General features: G+C 51.2%; 6 protein-coding genes across 6 annotated transcripts; 4 read left to right on the top strand and 2 right to left on the bottom strand.

Moving 5' to 3' along the window:
- Positions 1–171: 171 nt before the first annotated feature.
- On the top strand, positions 172–1,017 carry PV08_09414 (uncharacterized protein; the record flags this gene model as incomplete). Its single annotated transcript, XM_016383732.1, has 1 exon — positions 172–1,017. The coding sequence occupies one exon, from the start codon at positions 172–174 to the stop codon at positions 1,015–1,017; it is 846 nt and encodes a 281-aa protein (XP_016232355.1).
- Positions 1,018–1,929: 912 nt separating this feature from the next.
- Positions 1,930–3,996, bottom strand: PV08_09413 (uncharacterized protein; the record flags this gene model as incomplete). Its single annotated transcript, XM_016383731.1, has 1 exon — positions 1,930–3,996. The coding sequence occupies one exon, from the start codon at positions 3,994–3,996 to the stop codon at positions 1,930–1,932; it is 2,067 nt and encodes a 688-aa protein (XP_016232354.1).
- Positions 3,997–7,686: 3,690 nt separating this feature from the next.
- Positions 7,687–8,727, bottom strand: PV08_09412 (uncharacterized protein; the record flags this gene model as incomplete). The annotated part of the gene is made up of 3 exons (XM_016383730.1): positions 7,687–7,719; positions 7,771–8,241; positions 8,338–8,727. The coding sequence occupies 3 exons, from the start codon at positions 8,725–8,727 to the stop codon at positions 7,687–7,689; spliced, it is 894 nt and encodes a 297-aa protein (XP_016232353.1).
- A 1,405-nt stretch (positions 8,728–10,132) lies between these two features.
- On the top strand, positions 10,133–11,406 carry PV08_09411 (uncharacterized protein; the record flags this gene model as incomplete). Its single annotated transcript, XM_016383729.1, has 2 exons — positions 10,133–10,652; positions 10,700–11,406. 2 exons carry the CDS (start codon positions 10,133–10,135, stop codon positions 11,404–11,406), a joined length of 1,227 nt encoding a protein of 408 aa, XP_016232352.1.
- A 1,420-nt stretch (positions 11,407–12,826) lies between these two features.
- PV08_09410 (uncharacterized protein) lies at positions 12,827–14,387 on the top strand (the record flags this gene model as incomplete). The annotated part of the gene is made up of 4 exons (XM_016383728.1): positions 12,827–12,881; positions 12,930–13,062; positions 13,119–13,483; positions 13,540–14,387. 4 exons carry the CDS (start codon positions 12,827–12,829, stop codon positions 14,385–14,387), a joined length of 1,401 nt encoding a protein of 466 aa, XP_016232351.1.
- Positions 14,388–15,059: 672 nt separating this feature from the next.
- PV08_09409 (uncharacterized protein) lies at positions 15,060–16,594 on the top strand (the record flags this gene model as incomplete). The annotated part of the gene is made up of 3 exons (XM_016383727.1): positions 15,060–15,659; positions 15,712–16,036; positions 16,101–16,594. The coding sequence occupies 3 exons, from the start codon at positions 15,060–15,062 to the stop codon at positions 16,592–16,594; spliced, it is 1,419 nt and encodes a 472-aa protein (XP_016232350.1).
- Between the last annotated feature and the right edge of the window lie 419 nt (positions 16,595–17,013).

Below are 17,013 nucleotides of genomic sequence, written 5' to 3'. Positions count from 1 at the left end.
CACACACACACATACACACACACACATACACACACACATACACACACACACATACACACACACACAAAGCTTCATCCCATGGGCCTTGCCTTGCCTTGAAACACCTCATCAGGTACAATGAGATCTCGTACTGCTTAGCAGTACTTCTGTGCTTTTACGTACAATGTGTCAATGCCTCAACGGCAATCTACCCCTCTACCCAAGAACTGGCCCAGGGACGTCACCTTTCTCACGACTCTCCACATCCCGCCTCCCCTGACACCAGCATCAATATCTGTAGATGATTACGACGGCGGCGGCGGCAGCGATGATCAATCCAGGTCGTCGAGACTCCCACTGATCACGCCCTTGCCAGCAACCCCAAACCCCAACGTCCGCATCACGCCCATCACCACACCGACACACCCGGCTTACACACAACGCGGTCTCTTTGCGACGCGCGCACTGCCGCCGTCGACGTTCATCCTCTTCTATCTGGGCACGCTCCACCCGTCGTCCACCACGGACCCGGACTCGAACTACGACCTCAGCCTCGACCGGGACCTCGACCTGTCCATCGACGCCACGCACCGCGGCAACGAAGCCCGCTTCATCAACGACTACCGCGGCGTACGACCCGACGGGCCCAACGCCGAGTTCCGCGACTGTCTCGTCCAGGTCAGACTCGGCCGCCCAGGCAGCACCCAGAAAACGCACTACGAACGGAGAATCGGCGTCTTTGTGCTGAGTCCCGGAAAAGGGGCCGCACCAGCGCCAGCACCGACAGCACCAGGCTCCGGTAGAAGCAAAAGTCAAAGCAAAAGTACCGGTAGTATCAGCGGCAGCAGCAGCAGCAGTAGCAGTAGAAGCAGTAAACGCGCCCGAGGTATTGCCAAAGGTGAGGAAATCGTGGTGAGTTACGGCAAAGGTTTCTGGAAAGCTAGGAAGACCGACGAAGACGACCACGAAGGTGACGAAATGGAGGAGGTAGTGGTGGTGGTGGGAGAGGATGGAGAGCGAGTAAGTGATGCTGGCTGAGCTACGGCCAGAGCAGTTCAGGGTCACAGAAAAGTGTCGATCAAACAGTCTAACTAGTCTGCGGATTCGGTCCTACCTGAGTCGTTGGAAACGATAAAGGGGAAACAGAAAACTAAAAATCGCTAAGGTGATCATACCGTTCATACCGTTCATTCGTTCTTACTTTCTGTCTCTCACTCATACTTCGTAAGAAGGCGTATCAAAGGGTCATCTCGAACGGTAGGTACTCGAACAGATACTCGGGACATATAAAGTCAAGATAATACCTGTATTCGAAAGGCACCCAGTAGGAAAGGTCATGACTGTACAATTATTAGACCTTTCTCTCCCTTGTAATCTCATTTCTCATTTCTCATTTCCCTCCTTTTACCAAGTCAAACATAGTAGTAACCTAGGACTGACCATCTTTCCTAGGTAAATCACAAACAAGCCGAAAGAGTCGGTTGCTCCATGATAGGTTTTTGGCCTGCAACACCGGTTTCATCTAGCGATACACTTTCGTGAAGATTGCTGATGTGTACTGCCCCAGTCATGATATACAATGTGTCGGATCGACGCGGATGCTCTCGAAATCCCCCATCCGTTTGGTACCATCATCCCCAACACCATCATCTTTTGGGTCCACGAGACATTACATCAATTCTTTGATGGTCGTGGTTTGCAAGATTGACACCGTTACTGTGAACACGTGACTCGAAATAGGCCTGCAATCTCTGGATGAGAGGGAGCTGCCGATCGATGGCGTATCTGCTGGCTCTCCAACAGAGGATGCGAAGCCGCGCTGCAGAGTCTGCAACCCGATCCGTATGACCAGGAACAAACGATGTTACTGTACTGTTCGTCCGAACATCGTCACGGTCATCGTCGTCGTCGTCGTCTACCACCACCACCAAGTCCTCCTGCTCCTCCTCCTCATCGTAACCAACGCAACAATGCATTCGTGAGTAGCCGTTTGTCGATAGGTTTAGCCACATAGTCATTCATACCTTCTGCAAGATACGTGTCTTCGTCGCCCTTGAGTGCGTTCGCTGTCATGGCGATTATTGGCACAGTATGTCCGAGAGACCGAATCTTCTTCGTTGCTGTGACCCCATCCATGACCGGCATGCTAATATCCATCAGTATTAAGCTGTAGGTCAGTGGCTTCGCCTGTATCAAACGGACTGCTTCTGCGCCGTCACTGGCCACATCCACCTTTTCGAACCCGAAAGCTCGCAATTGTCGGACCATGATTGTCTGGTTGATGGCGTTGTCTTCCACCAAAAGCAACTGCTTGTGGCCCGACAAGTCCTTTAAGCTGAGATCGGGAAGCGTGACGTCTCGCGTGGTGGGGGGTACAGCAACATCGACCTTGTTAAGGTTCAAGGTAAAATGAAATATGCTTCCTTGCTGGTCCGGATTTCGTGCGAATCCGATAGTGCCGCCCATCAACTCCGTCAAGCTCTTGCAAATCGAAAGACCCAACCCAGTGCCCTTGTACCTCTTCGTAGATGAGTTGTCCAGTTGCGCAAATGGCGTAAAAAGTACATTCTCAGCCTCTTGAGAGACTCCTATCCCAGTATCAACCACTTCAGTCCTTATCTCATATGACATGTCATCTTCGTCGGCTACTACAACCTTGACACGTACATAGCCACGTTCTGTGAATTTGATTGCGTTGGACACTAGATTCTGGACGAGCTGCCGGTACCGTAAAGGGTCGCCTTGGACAAAAGTTGGCAGGTGATGATCCAGCTCAACCTCACACTGGAGGTCTTTCTTTGACCCGATGTTGACACTCCGCCGGACAGCTGCAACTATTTCGGCCATGTTCATAACGTCCTTGCTGATCGTGAATGCCCCAGAGCTTAACTTTGAATAGTCGAGTATGTCGTTGATGACTTGCAAAAGTATGGCGCCCGACTCGTCGATGATCTCCGTCAGTTCCCTTTGCTCCCTGGTCAAGTCGGTCTCATTGAGAAGTCCCAGCGCAGACAGCATGCCATGCATAGGGGTTCGAATTTCGTGGCTCATGTTGGCCAGGAAATCCGACTTCATTTTGGATGCTTCCTCATAGGCAGCAATTAAGCGTGCTTCAGCCCCCTTTCGTTCTGTCAAGTCCCTAGTCACTTTGCTGTAGCCTCGTAGTTCTCCATCACGATACACTGGTGTAATAATGACGTTCGCCCAAAACCGCGAGCCATCCTTCCTAACGCGCCAACCCTCATCTTCCACCTTACCATCTCGGAGAGCTATTTCCAGCTCTCTCTCAGGTTTTCTGGCCCTACGATCCTCTTCGCTGTAAAAAGTCGAGAAATGTCTGCCAATGATTTCCTCCTGCGTGTATTGTTTCAGAAGCATAGCCCCAGTATTCCATGTTGCTATGCAGCCTGAGGGGTCGAGCATGAAAATGGCATAATCCCTTAATGTGCTGACGAGGATCTTATAAGTCTCGGCGGCCGACAATTGGGCGTAATGTTGCAACTGCCGTTGCACATCTTCGCTGGCATCTTGCGCTTCTACAACGAGATACAGCAGCTCATCGCCGTCGTATATTGGCGCAATTTCGATTCGCCAATAGCCCGGGAGCATGCTGCCCAGCAGAGGTTCGGTCCTTTGTGGCTCGCGGGTCTGGATAGCATCTTGTAGCAGTCTTGCTGTGACGGCAAAATCAGTAGGAGCAAGAACTTTGTCAATTATGTCGAGGAAACGTCTGCCGATCACCAAGTCGAGGCTAAATAGTCTCAGACATGCGGCGGAGGCCACAACGACGAGTAGATCTCTGTCTAGTACTACAGTCGGTTTTGGCGAAAGTGCAAATATTCGCTCCATCCCGACAGGAGTCTTGAAGTTGCGTGGCGATGTCGGGCTCGGGGGTGGACTCAGATTGGTGTCCTTTGCGACAGGCTTCAGGCACGAGGCTGGGTAGAAAGCCTTGCCACTGGGAGAAGGTCTGGCGTCCTCGAGTTGATCGAGAGCTATGCGCTTTCTAGAATGCATCGTGGTTAGCATCAAAAACGACAACAGTAAACAACTCCAGAAGAAAAGAAGATTGAACATGCGACAAAGCCAAATGCAGACTGGGAGGTGTGCAAGGTATCTATGTAGGACGACTCACCCATCAAAGGTCAATGGCTCGAGCCACCCATGCCCGGGGTATTGGCTACCAGTAGTGCCGAATGTGCCTCATAGTTTACTGCATGCATAAAGCCAAACCAGGGACTATCGGCGGTCAGGAAAAGTGCTGTGCGACAGTGTATGACCCTGGAATGGGATGAGGCGGTGGGAATTGCGTAGTCCAGACAAGCGCGGTTGCAACTTTCAAATCCGACTCAATGTGGGTGGCAGAAACGTATCACAGAGGGCCCCTGGCGCAGAGATAGTCAATCTGGCCGATCATGGATCTGGGCTTAGGATGAAGCAGATTGGAACGGCGACTGTAGGGATCCGCAGAGTACGATTCAATTGCTCGGTTGTGTGACCGCAGACCGTCCTCGCACGGGGGGAGAGAAGCCAGGTTTCTGGACAGCCAGGCGCGCTCTCTGATCCGTTGTAACAATATTGACAGAGCGAAAAGGGCCAGAGGACTCCTGTACAACGCCCGGATAAACCATCCTCGGACATCGCTCGCATGCAAAATTCTCTTGGTTGGAAAAGACTGGACCAATGACACACTCTCGAGCTGTCAACGCGAAGTGGCCATTAGCGACAAGATGGTGCGGGAGCTGCCTGGACGATCGTCGATCAAACGTGGGTTGGAGACACTCCTCAAACGGTCCAGAGTCTCGGCACTACTAAAGTATCTACAACAGGTGAGATGGGCTTGCGAAGTCAAAACCTTCAGATAGGGAGTTCGCTCTCGATAGCCGTGCGCAAAGCGCAATGAAGCCAACAGGAAGAGGACAATTGTTGGGTGCACAGATTGGCTGTTCTCGGCGCAGAGAAAACGATAAAACAATGAATGACGTTTGTTTGGATTGCAGTCGAAACGGCGGGGCCAATGGATCAGAGTGCAGATACAAAGCAAGCTGCACCTTATCACTGTCCGCGTTGGTCAGAATGGCTGGATGAGTTGTTGGGGGACGAGTCTCGTTCGCTCAAGATGAGACTGCTGTAGGATAATCTACCCGGTGCCTTGGGCTGTACGAGTACCTCGTCCTCATGCACACCTGCGCTACTGCGCTACTGCGCACATCGCTTGTCGAACTTTGCTTGATTCGGCCAACTCTTTTCGGCCTCACGCATGAGTCTCTGGAGAGGAGCAAATCTCCAAGCTGCAAGTTTTCGTACTCTGCAGCCCAGCAACTGATTCATGCTGTAGGCAGGAAGTGTTCACCCGACAAACAGGACACTCTCATCGCCTCCATCACCATCAACCACCGAATCCCATGGTCAGGCTCTCGCCTGCGGTGCCCACAGTCCCCGGCAGTTGTTGCCTGTGTCGTAAATACCAAGACGCCCTCCGTTGTTTTCTCTACTAAACTAAAGACTTTGCTGCTTTGCGGCCAGAATCCATTGGTGCTCGAAGGACCAAAACCATCTGTGAAAGTCTGCTCAAGTCTGCTCAATAGTGCATCTTCGCTCAATCGATTCAGTCGGTGGTTGATAGATCGGTAACATTGTTCTCCCGGACAATCCGATTACACAGGGAAGGGGACTCTCTGAGGGAGTTTCCCATGCCGAACAGATCTGGTGGTCTCTGCTCTACTACGGCAAAGACAAGTCCAGAGTCGTTTCGGAAGACTCTCTCCTGTATCTGCGCAGAATGGATGACATTGTACAGCAGCTTGAAACTACAGCTTGGATACAAATATCGTCTGTCGTTCGACGTAGCATGGCGCAGTACTTCTGCTGATTGTGTTTATCCTGCAGTAACCACACGATATTCCTTTTCGGCAAAGGCTTCGTAGGAGAGCCCGCGTAGCCCCATGCACTAAACAAATGTACACATCAAATGGCCCAGGCAAAAGTCGTAATATATATCTCATGTCTCTTTGGTCGTTGACCAGTCCTCCATCGCGTTCAAAGGCTCAGGCGATCAAGACTCCGCACTCGTTTCCCAGTACCCCCAGTCACCAAGCCCAACTTATAAAACGTTTCTTCGCCACCTGCGCTCCGACCACCAATGTACCATTTGTCAGGCCCCAAGGCGTCAATAAACCCCCCGGAGGAATTTGAGCTGTCACTTCCCCGTCTTTGCCTCCCTCGTGTCATGGGGGTCGATGTACCCGGCGGTGAAATGGAAAGGTTCGCATTAGTATGAGAATGTGAATGGGGTCCGGCGGGTGAGCCCGGCCCAGGAGATCTGGACAGAGGAGGGGCATATCGATGCGAGCTCGGGTTCGATGAGAATGGTAGCGGAGAGGTAGAGGTTGCTTTGGCTTGCGATGGTTGTTGAGGGAGAGCCGATGTGTCGGACGCTGTTTTCGTTGTGATGGTTCTAGTATTCGATGCAGTTACTGTCGCATTCGTGGTCGAAACATGTGGTGTTGCCACCAGCGTGCCTTGCAATACTGCATCATATGTTGAACTGGATTTTGCTTGAAAGGTGGGATTGGTTCTGGCACGGAATGCAGAAAAGAAGTTTGCGAAGAAGGGTCTGTTTGTAGGCATCGTGTTGCACTCAGTCGTCTGGAGGCGAAGAATGGGAGCGCCGGATCGATCGAAGCGCGAACGTGACGGTATTTTGAGGACGTTTCGAAGACACAAGCCTCAATGACTTGGCCCAGCGCGATCCTGTACTCTTAGGACTACTGGGCACTTTAGAGGGGACGAAGCCGCTCTCTTCCGTGCGTCCTCCACCTATTACCCTATCGTGTGTCTCCCCGCAGAAATGGCATGCGTGGTCCTCAATGAGTTGGTGAGTTCAGGGGAATCAATCAGCCACTAGAAGTCCGTGGGAATTGCGGCGGTCTGCTTGATCAGCGACATGCAGGAGGACTGATAGGCGAGATGTGACCTGAAGATCGCGAGATGGACGGATTTCGGATGACAGGAAGGGTAGTGAGGGTCTCCGGAAGTGTTGTGGCGTGGTGGGTAGGAAGTGAGTATGCCGCCGTTGTCGTGATCGATGAGTTGCACATTTAAGAGAAGGTTGCTGAAATTACAATAGAGCTCATATCGTTGGAGGGGAGTCGGTTTCCATACTTCGTCACTGCCTGCCGGGCCATGGAAGAAACCGGGCGTTTTGAACCGAGCGCAAGAGGTTGGCTGACATGAGCGCAGCCTCACTAGCCCGCACATACATCTGAGCCCGCAGGCCCACGTTCGCGCCTCAGCCGAACCAGCCAATCAATGCCTGGGTAATCTATCTTGGAGGGTGGTGTCGTACTGGGAGTCACTCTTGTTACCTATGCGATGAAGCGAGGCATCAAAGGCCAACGATGGATAACGGCACCTGTAGAATGTTTTTGTTTGGTCTGGCTGCTCAGGCCTCGGTTCTCGAAACGGTTCTGCGTGTTTCGCTATGCCTACGGCGATTGTGCATGATGCCATGTTCATGCGAGTAATGCAATCTGCTCTGACCGAGAGCCCTCCTCCCATATCCGTACCACGGCACCACAATCCATCGTCATCATCATCATCATCATCAGAACCTCGTCACTCCCAGCTGGGTCTTGTCCTCGAAAACTTCCTTGTGTATTTCTAACACCGCATTTCATCTCTGCGATTCTGCTCCATCAGCTGTGGCTAGTCGTCCTCGTCGTGAGAAAACTCGAGAATCTATCTGGGTCAGTGATGGCTAGAAAAGCACCATGGAGTAGCACCCCTTACCAAGTTATTCCACCCCGTACCGCACGATGTCACTGTGCTAGGGCCCATGTTTTCAAATCCCAGGCTGGCGTAGAATGGAATGAGATGGTCATGGGCCAGTAAGGCAATTCTTTCCGCACATCGAGAGTCTTTCATGCGTTGGATATACGACTTCATCAATACTGTCCCGAGGCCCATCTTCTGAAACTCGGGAGCCACTGCTAAAGAGTGCAAGCAAATCGTGCCCCCAGTTTCCTGATGACCCTCAAGTTCCACTTCAGTGCTTGATGGTAGCGAAGATCGTCTGTTTCTCCAGTTTGAAGGGACCTTCATAGACGCCTCGGTCACGCACGGCGCCGGACTTCGGGTCGAGACAACATGAGCCATCAACCTCCTCTTTGCAGGAGTGGAGGAACCTTCCGCTTCAGCTTTGGTGGGCTGAGTGAACAAGCCGAGACTCAACTCTGGACAACGTGTGAGCCGATAATGAAACTAAGATAGCCAAGTCAGTCTGATAATCGTGATTTTCCGGCGGACGGAAAATGACACCGGGCCCGAAAGGAACCGTGGTGGTGTTACGAAACTCACCTTTTCGCGGCTCGCCCTCTCCTCGGGTGGAAACACCGACTCTTCGACAGAAAAGCATTCATCAGCATTGGCAACTGACAATGCTTGGTTTTCAGGATGGAGATGGTCCCATTCGTGAGAAGAGCCACGACGGCGTGCACCCAAGCGGCCGGTCAGCATACTTAGCAGAGGATGATTTGCCATGGCATCGTGGTCATCCTCAGAATCGTCTTCGTGGTCGTCAACGGCGTCCTCTGGATCTAAGTTGTTTGAGAATCGCTGAAGTTCATGGGGCGCAGTTGATGAGTGTGTGGCATCATCCGCCTCACTATCTGGCATATCGACGTCGGCGTGCTGAATGTCGATAAAGCCATCTTCTTCTTGCACAGATTGATCTTTTTGGAGATCCATCTTGGCAGGGTTCTCGGGACGATTCGAGGTTTCTGATTGGTGCAATCCGTGCACTTCTCGACTGGTAGTGGTGGTGAACTGGCGCCTTGTGTGCGGTGCGGTCTGCAGGGTCGCGCGAGCGAGAGTGGTTGCAGTGAAAGAGGATTGGCTCTTGTCAAGTACGCCTGGTCTACGCCCGATCCTCGTATTTCGAGATTCTAGGGCCCGAGGAAAAGGGTGTGAGGCGAAATAACGGTATGTGAAAATTTCAGTAGCAGCCAGCTTCCAGCAGGAACCGGGTTTTGTCGCCGAAAGAAGAGATCCAAGACCTATTCAACGGAACTGTGGTAGGCGACCAGCAGGGCAAAACTTGATGCTGTGTTGGTTCGTTCAAAATTGCAAAATGTAATGCTTGAGCTTTGTAACTGGGGTGATGGCGCAGAGCACGCGACATAACAGCCAGAGATTTTTAGATAGACGAGGCAATCAGCGTGTTGGAGCATTGGGAGTCGGGCAGGGTCGCCTGCTCGGGCTACTGTTAGGTACCTGTAGTACCTGGAGTAACTGATAATTAGGGCTCCCCGGGTACTGTCATTGGGGGTTAAAGACTACGGGCAGCGCTTGAAGGTTCGCCTAATCAGATTCAAAATCAACTTTCAGCTTTTCCAACATACAAAGTGCTGCATTAAAGCACTGCATCGGACGCTGGTGTGCAACTGAGAAGAGAAAAGGCGTTCTTATTGCATGGTCAGTGGATCAGCAAAGCAGAGGACTGCAAGTCGTTTGCAGAGATCCAAATCTTCGTCCTTCTGTGGCCAGAGTTAGATCCATTGCCCCGTGACAATGCGGCGTAGTCAACTCTCCCGGCCGCTCAAGGTCAGCTACTCGTAGGTTGTACAGTTGACCTCACACACGAGTCCCTAATGCTCTCTATATTTAACCGCTTACAAGTGGTCACTGTGGTACATAGCAGGGACAGCCAGTCGCTCAATCCTGGTATGGAGCACCTGCCTTAGGTAATCAGGGCCGGGGGATGTTGAGGCGAGAGTTGGCGTCATTGTCGCCATGCCTGAACATCGCGTTTCCACCGCTATCCATTCACTGTCCTGATGAGAAATCAGTGTTTTGTTTTCTGCTTAAGGGAACATCCACGACAGTCTAAACTACAATTACATCTTACTATTCCATTCTCAGATCTTTCCATCCCCTACAAGCTTTCAAAAGTCCCGTTACTCATTCACCTTACAACACTGACACAGCCAACGCACCTGCGGCTTGAGGACCGGGAATAGAACACAATGTATGATGGTGTGCAAATGGCCAATGTAGACATCACTGACAGGATATCAGGCGTATCTCCATATCCATTATCACCTCCGATGTTGACCTACAATCCGATTTTCTCAATTTGGATGTGAGTCCGGACATGAGCCTCAATGACATCAAGGCTTTCGTCGAGGCCGAGATCAACATTCCTCCCACAGCACAACACTTCCTTCACGAAGGTCGCCCTGTCACAGACACGTCAATCACTCTGGCACAGATGAATGTACGCGAAGGGGATGTAGTGGCGCTGGCAGTTCAGACGAGACAAAGAAGAAGAACGGCCAACGAGAATACTACGGGTCAGCCAGCTCAGAGAGTTCGAAGTGGCAATGACCCCGAGCAGCTGAGATTGCGTATCTTGGGCGACTCACACCTGCTGGCAGAATGTCAGAGACAAGATCCTGAACTGGCAGCTGCATGCTCAGACCGACAAAAGTTCCACGATCTTTGGAGTTTAAGACAGAGGCAGAATGAGGAGGCTCAGCGGCAGAAAGAGGAGCAGATTGCATTACTACAAGCCGATCCGTTCAACGTTGAAGCTCAGCAGAAGATTGAAGAAATGATACGACAGGAGCGTGTCGCCGAGAATCTACAAAAAGCCATGGAGGAGAACCCAGAGTGTAAGACTGTTCTAAATTTATTGGCTTCAAGGCTGATCTGGTTGTAGCGTTTGGCAGGGTCACAATGCTGTACATCGATGTCACGGTAAACAATGTTCCCATCAAGGCATTCGTCGATTCCGGTGCTCAGACGACTATCATGTCTCCATCGGCTGCAGAGCGGTGTGGAATCCTTCGACTAATCGACAAGCGATATGGCGGAATAGCAAGAGGAGTTGGTACGGCGACAATTCTTGGACGTGTACATTCCGCCGATATCCAGATCGGGCAGTATAACCTCGCCAGCAGTTTCACTGTCATGGAGGGCAAGGACGTGGATTTACTGCTGGGACTTGATATGCTCAAGCGCCATCAAATGTGCATTGACCTCAAGAAAAACTGCCTCCGGGTACAGGAAGACGAAATTCCATTCCTACCCGAGAGCGACATACCCAAAATGATGGAGGAAATCCTCGAGAATGAACCAAAAGTGGCAGGTCCAGATGGGTCAACGATCGGGGCCACGACTGGTACAGTCGAGCCACACACTGAATCCTCAACCAGCAGCGAGCCGACTGCTGGACCGAGTGGCACTTCGGCACAACCGTCCTCGTCACAATCTGGCGCGGCAACTGGTAATTTTGGCCAGTCGCAACCGATAACTCCAGAGTCCATCGCGAAGGTGACAGAGCTGGGATTCACGCGAGAGGAAGCGATCGCTGCCCTGAGACAAGTGGACGGCAACGTAGAATTGGCAATTGGACTCCTCATATGACCTTCAGTGGGCTTGCAAGAGGACTACGTGTAGCATGGCAACTCTGTTGCAACCTTTCCAAGATGCATTTGGCGCAAGAAACAGAGCTTGACAACAATGGCGCATCCGCAGGCTGTGCATGCATCTTGCATGTACAAGGAATTGGTTAGCTGATGTGGACGTTAACGATTAAAAACGACCACTCCTGGCTGAGGAAAGCTATGCTCTGGTATTATCTTAGAAAAACTCATGTACGGAAGATCTACCAAGCTTTTAATGCAACCGTAAATGCTATAGAACGCAGGTGGTATTTGTCTTGCGTTGACCTTGAGACCGTTAGGTACCTGCGTTGTATCGATGGGCACCACAATCATCCACCAGGATTGCCTCTTAGGCTCGCGAGGCTAGTGAGATCTCCGGAAAGATGCTGCTGCAATATCCGCAAACCAGGTACCTCCGCAGGGCCCAGTGAGCCTCTGGTGTGTCTAGAGACGAGCTACTGTAAGGTGAGGCGTGTCACTAAGTTTAGCGGTTGGAGGCAATGCCTGCGCTTTCTCCCAGCGCCAAGCTTCGCTCCACCTGCGCATCCGGGACCTGAAGTGAAGCCGCAGTCAACCCGATGCGCAGTTCAACAACTGGGACGTTGCAGTTCATCACATCCAGTTCGTTGACAGCTACCGACTCCTGACTGTCAAGAGAAGCCGTACTCAGGCAAGGACTCGCCCGGAGAGTCACTGGTACGACATGAATCGACAAGGTAGGTTTGCTCTCCCACCTCCATCTCTCTTCAACACACTTCTATCACCTCGACCTTCGATGACTGCTCCCTGCATGCGCATTGCGAAGCAAGCGATCGGAAGGACAACGCAAACACGGAACGACCCTCAGCGCCGCTATAATGCGATTATGAATTTGCGGGACATTCCAAGAGGTGGAACCGACCTGTTTTCTCGAGCACATGCTGGGACGGAACAAGACTTCAACAATGATGATTGAACTCTCGGACAACCTCTCAGAATATACTCAGACACTTGGACCTCGCTCTCGCTCACTGTTATTTCCCGCCGATGTAATCGAGACGGAAGCATTCATATCGATCGGGCTGCAGTGAATGGATCACTACCACATTGAAGATGTCACTTTGAAAAGGAGCGGCCTCCTGCTGTGATAAGGATCATCTCAAAAGGGACGCTACTCCTTAGGGAGTCAGTCGCGGATATCTGCTCTTTTGACCTTCAATTTGGCAGTGAAAATATGGCGATTCACTTCAACCCTTAATCGACCATCGAATTGCGAGTGATCTGGGCCTTTCAGATCGCCAGCTGCCTGCTTGGAAACCGTACTCCTACAACTCACTAAACGTGTTGATTGATTCTCTATATGTGCAAAAACTGATTCAGTCCCCGTAGGACAAGCCCGACCGCCATCAGCTACCAACAGTATGAATCAACAACAAAGAAGCGCGACCAACCCGAGGATGGTTGCCAGCAAGCCTGGTATGTTGTGTACGAGTTTGCGCGAGGAACAGGACCTAATCTTCCTAGGTGCATGGGCTCAGCAAGGCCTCCCAAACGCGCCAGGTACTTCTCAACCTTCACGAGAGGCCGTTGCTCCAGAGAATTGGGCCCAAGCAATGGGCTCCAGGACAAATGGCCCCCTCGATCTCTCTGCTTCATCGTGAGTGCTGCTAGTCTAGACTTACTCTCGTATTCCGGCTGCTTATACTGCTTCAGATTTCCTAGTCTCAACAACAGCGGGCTTCAATCTCAGAGTCATACTGTTGGCTCGAGCGCGTGGCAGACTGGCCCGCCGCAAAATGAACAAGGCCAGAGACAGCACAATTCCTCTCGAAATCAGATATCCTCACGGCAGCAACAGCAACAGCCAACCGGTGCACGCGAAGGGTTTTATCCCACGGATACCTACTCGCGGAATGCCCCTATGGAGTATTCCACGGAACAGGCCTCCCAACCAGCGAGACGGACAGTCCAAGCACCTCCTGGTCCACCGGGTCTCGTACAACGGCCAAATCAGCAGAATGACGCTTCATCTAGCGATCCTAGCAGAGTGACATCGCCTTCCGGCCAGGCACAGATATGTATGTTGTCCACGAAGGACCGAGCATCTTCTTATGACTCTGGCTGACCTGACTAGCACGTTCACCCATGTCGCAAGGACTAAGCTCTGTGATAGGTCAAGACCGATTTCTTGGGCAGGACACCAGATCACAAGGCAAAGACTTTCAGGAATCGCCCTCGCAGTCGCTGGGACTGCAAGCCGGAAGTATGTTTGGTGATCGAGAACCAGGGACTCGACCAGAGCAGTCTGGGGAGTCGATATTCGCTGGCATGAGTGATAGAGACAAGTTCGGTATGAAAGGCTACATTGCTGAACAGGACAATGCCACTCCAGCATCCCGAAGCCTAATGCGAGGAGTGGATTTGTCGACACTTGGAATAAACATGAGCTCTGAAGGATCCCTGTTACCATCATACCCGGGCCCATGGGCTGATCACAACGCACAGCCCCTCCGACCACTCGATTCCGGATATACAATTCCAGACTGCTACACGGTCAAAAAGATCGCCCCTCTATCTAGTCGGATTAATGGGCTCATGGATGAGACTCTGTTCTTCATCTTCTACACGATGCCTCGAGATTACACCCAGATGCTAGTGGCTCAGGAATTAGTGGCTCGAAAATGGCGGTACCACATGAGGGAAAAACAATGGCTGACTCGTGACGAGGCGTCTCCAAGTCCAGTCCTGCTAGAAGATAAGATCAGCGAGCAAGGCTACTACATCTGGTGGGACACAAAGCTATGGAAGAAGGTCCGACGGATTTATACCCTCAGGTATGAGGACCTGGAGGAGCAACCGAGTATGGGCAACCGAACGATACATGCTGGAGCAATGGGAGCCATGGCGGGAGGCATGGGAGTCTGTAATTTCAATGCCGTACCTAGCCTTGAGAGAATGGCCGCCAGCGGAAGAGGCTTCTGATTTTGTCGGTGTCACTTGTGACTGCGATGGAATGCTTCACATCCCACAGTTGGGATTCACCTTGGCAATGGGCCATTCTTGTAGTCATAGGATCGGATCTACATGCAGACAGTTGTATGCAAGAAACATGATCCAACTCTAGATTGTTCTTCTTTCCGATTTGTAATGGGCAAGACAAGACTGAGAGCACCTTGGACTCGACTGACTGCCTCGAGGGGTTTCATGTCACGTGCGCCGGCCACCAAGTCCTGCGGGCGTTTCCACATCAACAACTTCACACTTATTTTGGACTCCAATGCTCAGAGACTTCATCGTGGGATTTATTGTACGGCCTGGTGCCTCTTCGTTTTTCTCGTATTCGTCGTAATAAGTCCTCCTTTCGTTTCCTGCATCAGGTGTTCAAGGTGTTGGGGGCATTGCCTTTCACGCTCTGCTGAGTTGTTACATCCACGCATCTCTCCAGATGGGCAAAACATCTCTCACGCTCAACTTGCTCATCAATTTTCGGGACTCATTTGCCAAATCTGCGTGGACCACCTCGAAATTATTTGACCAGTCTCTGAGTTCAACAGTATCTTTGCCGGACCGAAGGCTTCGAGGCAGCCAAAACCTAGATCAAAGTCGCACGATTACTGCGAGTTTACTTCATCCGGCCGTCCCCGGTGCTTAGCCATGTCTCTCTCATCCTGGTTCTTTCCCACTAGCAAAAGCTCAGAGCCCGCTTTAACCGAGGAGGATGCGCCCTGTGATCAAGTAGCAGCACGACCGTCGACCGATGACAGTCTGGATTTCGAGACTATTGCTGAAAAGGTCGAAACGCTTCAATGCGAATTAGCATACAGTCAAGACTTGTGCGAACAAGCAAATTTACAATTCCAGAAATATCGTGTCGACATATCAGATCTCAAATTGAACCTGGCCACTGAAAGAGCGTCGAATGCGATTCTAAAGGAATTGCTTACTCACGAGCGCAATAACAGTCATGTGCTCAAATCCCAGCTAAATGGAGAGAAGCAGGAGTTGAAAAGACAAAGAGTGTTAATGAGTCAAATGCAAGCGAGAATGAATAGTGACGCTGCTTCATTGGAGGCCATGACAAGACATGCCCAGGCACTCGAGAAGCGATATGCCGAACTCCAGTTTGACCTCGAATATCTACAGTGTGTCGCGGATGCTGAACGGTTGCAGCGCTCGCCGACCGTTCAAAGCACCGAGTCTCCAGTCCCAGCGCAACCATTTGTCGTTGTCCTGATCGATGGAGATGCTTACAGAGTAAGTTGATAACGAGAGATCTCAGTCATAGCCTACTGACGCTATGCTGTAGTGGTCGAGCGATATTTTTCAACAGGACAATCATATCATAGGAGGTGCGCCGGTTGAACCAGGTGGTCTTGCGGCAACGCGCATCAAAAATGAGGTCACAAAGTATATCATGGAACAAAATTCAAACATCCCAGTCACGGCCAAGATCATCGTGCGGGTGTTTTGTAATTTCGGATCGACGGAAAGTCGAATGATTAGACGACAGAAGACTAGGAATACTGCTGTTGGCTTACGAGATTTCGCCGTCCAGTTCACGGAAAGACTACCATTGTTTGACTTTTTCGACTCGGGTCGGGGCAAAGAAAGGGCAGATGACAAGATAAGAGGTATCCCGAAACGACAACCGAGGATCAGAGAATGCAGCAAGCTAACCTCTATTCACTCTTGCAGAGAATTTCCACCTTTTCTTGTCCACTCCAAACTGTCACGCGGTTTTCGTCGCAGCATGCACCGACAACGGCTTCGTTCGGATGCTGGAGCAATACGCCGATCACCCTTTTGCCTGGCAGAAGATTGTTTTGGTTTCTCCTGGTTATGTTGCGTCTGAGTTTCAAAGGTTCAATTTCAAATCGGTTACGTGGCCGAGCATCTTTGATAGCGCACGCATGCCGCATGAAATGGCGATGAAGCTCGACCAAGCCCTTCGCAGGAAGAAGGTTCAGAAATTACTTGCATACCGAGCTTTCTCTGTGGGTGCACCTCAGGCTGAGCCCGACCTTGACTATCGAGACTTGCTTCTCACCGTGTTGCCGCGATGGAATGTCAACAGTGGTATGGGTAAAGTTTCTCAGGGGCTAGGGTTGAGCATGAAACCGGCGAGTGCGTTGGAGTGGAAGATCCACGAAGAGCCTGTCAACGTCTTGCTCAATGACGATGTTGATTGACAGGGCAATATCATGGTATATCTTGGTATATCATGGTATTTGAAAGAAACAACTGAGGGCCACTGTCGGCAGTTGGGATGGTGACGACTCTTAACGACGAACCGATGGGAAAGGCATATTAATGGAAAGTTTTCGTACCCATGATTGACGGTGACGATGACATCGGAATTGACATTGATGCTATGGTGGACGAGATGTATGAGAGCCACACCTACGAGTACAATTCAAAACTAGCTGTCCTTTTCTGCTAGGTGATGTGGACTGGTGCCCTGCCATCTACATTCATTGTACATCTTGTACGACAGCGTACTACGCACCTGAGTTTTTAATGGCCCTCTCTTGTTATGTATAGCGAGGCTAACTAGCGAGGCTTATCTCAAAGCTACGCGTAGGCGTTGATATCCGACGCTGGTACGACA

The sequence above is a fragment of the Exophiala spinifera genome (genome assembly GCF_000836115.1).
Source record: "Exophiala spinifera strain CBS 89968 unplaced genomic scaffold supercont1.7, whole genome shotgun sequence".
NCBI classification, from domain to species: Eukaryota; Fungi; Ascomycota; class Eurotiomycetes; order Chaetothyriales; family Herpotrichiellaceae; genus Exophiala; species Exophiala spinifera.
The sequence above is the reverse complement of the archived record's forward strand: the minus strand, read 5'-3'. Positions and strand labels throughout refer to the sequence as shown.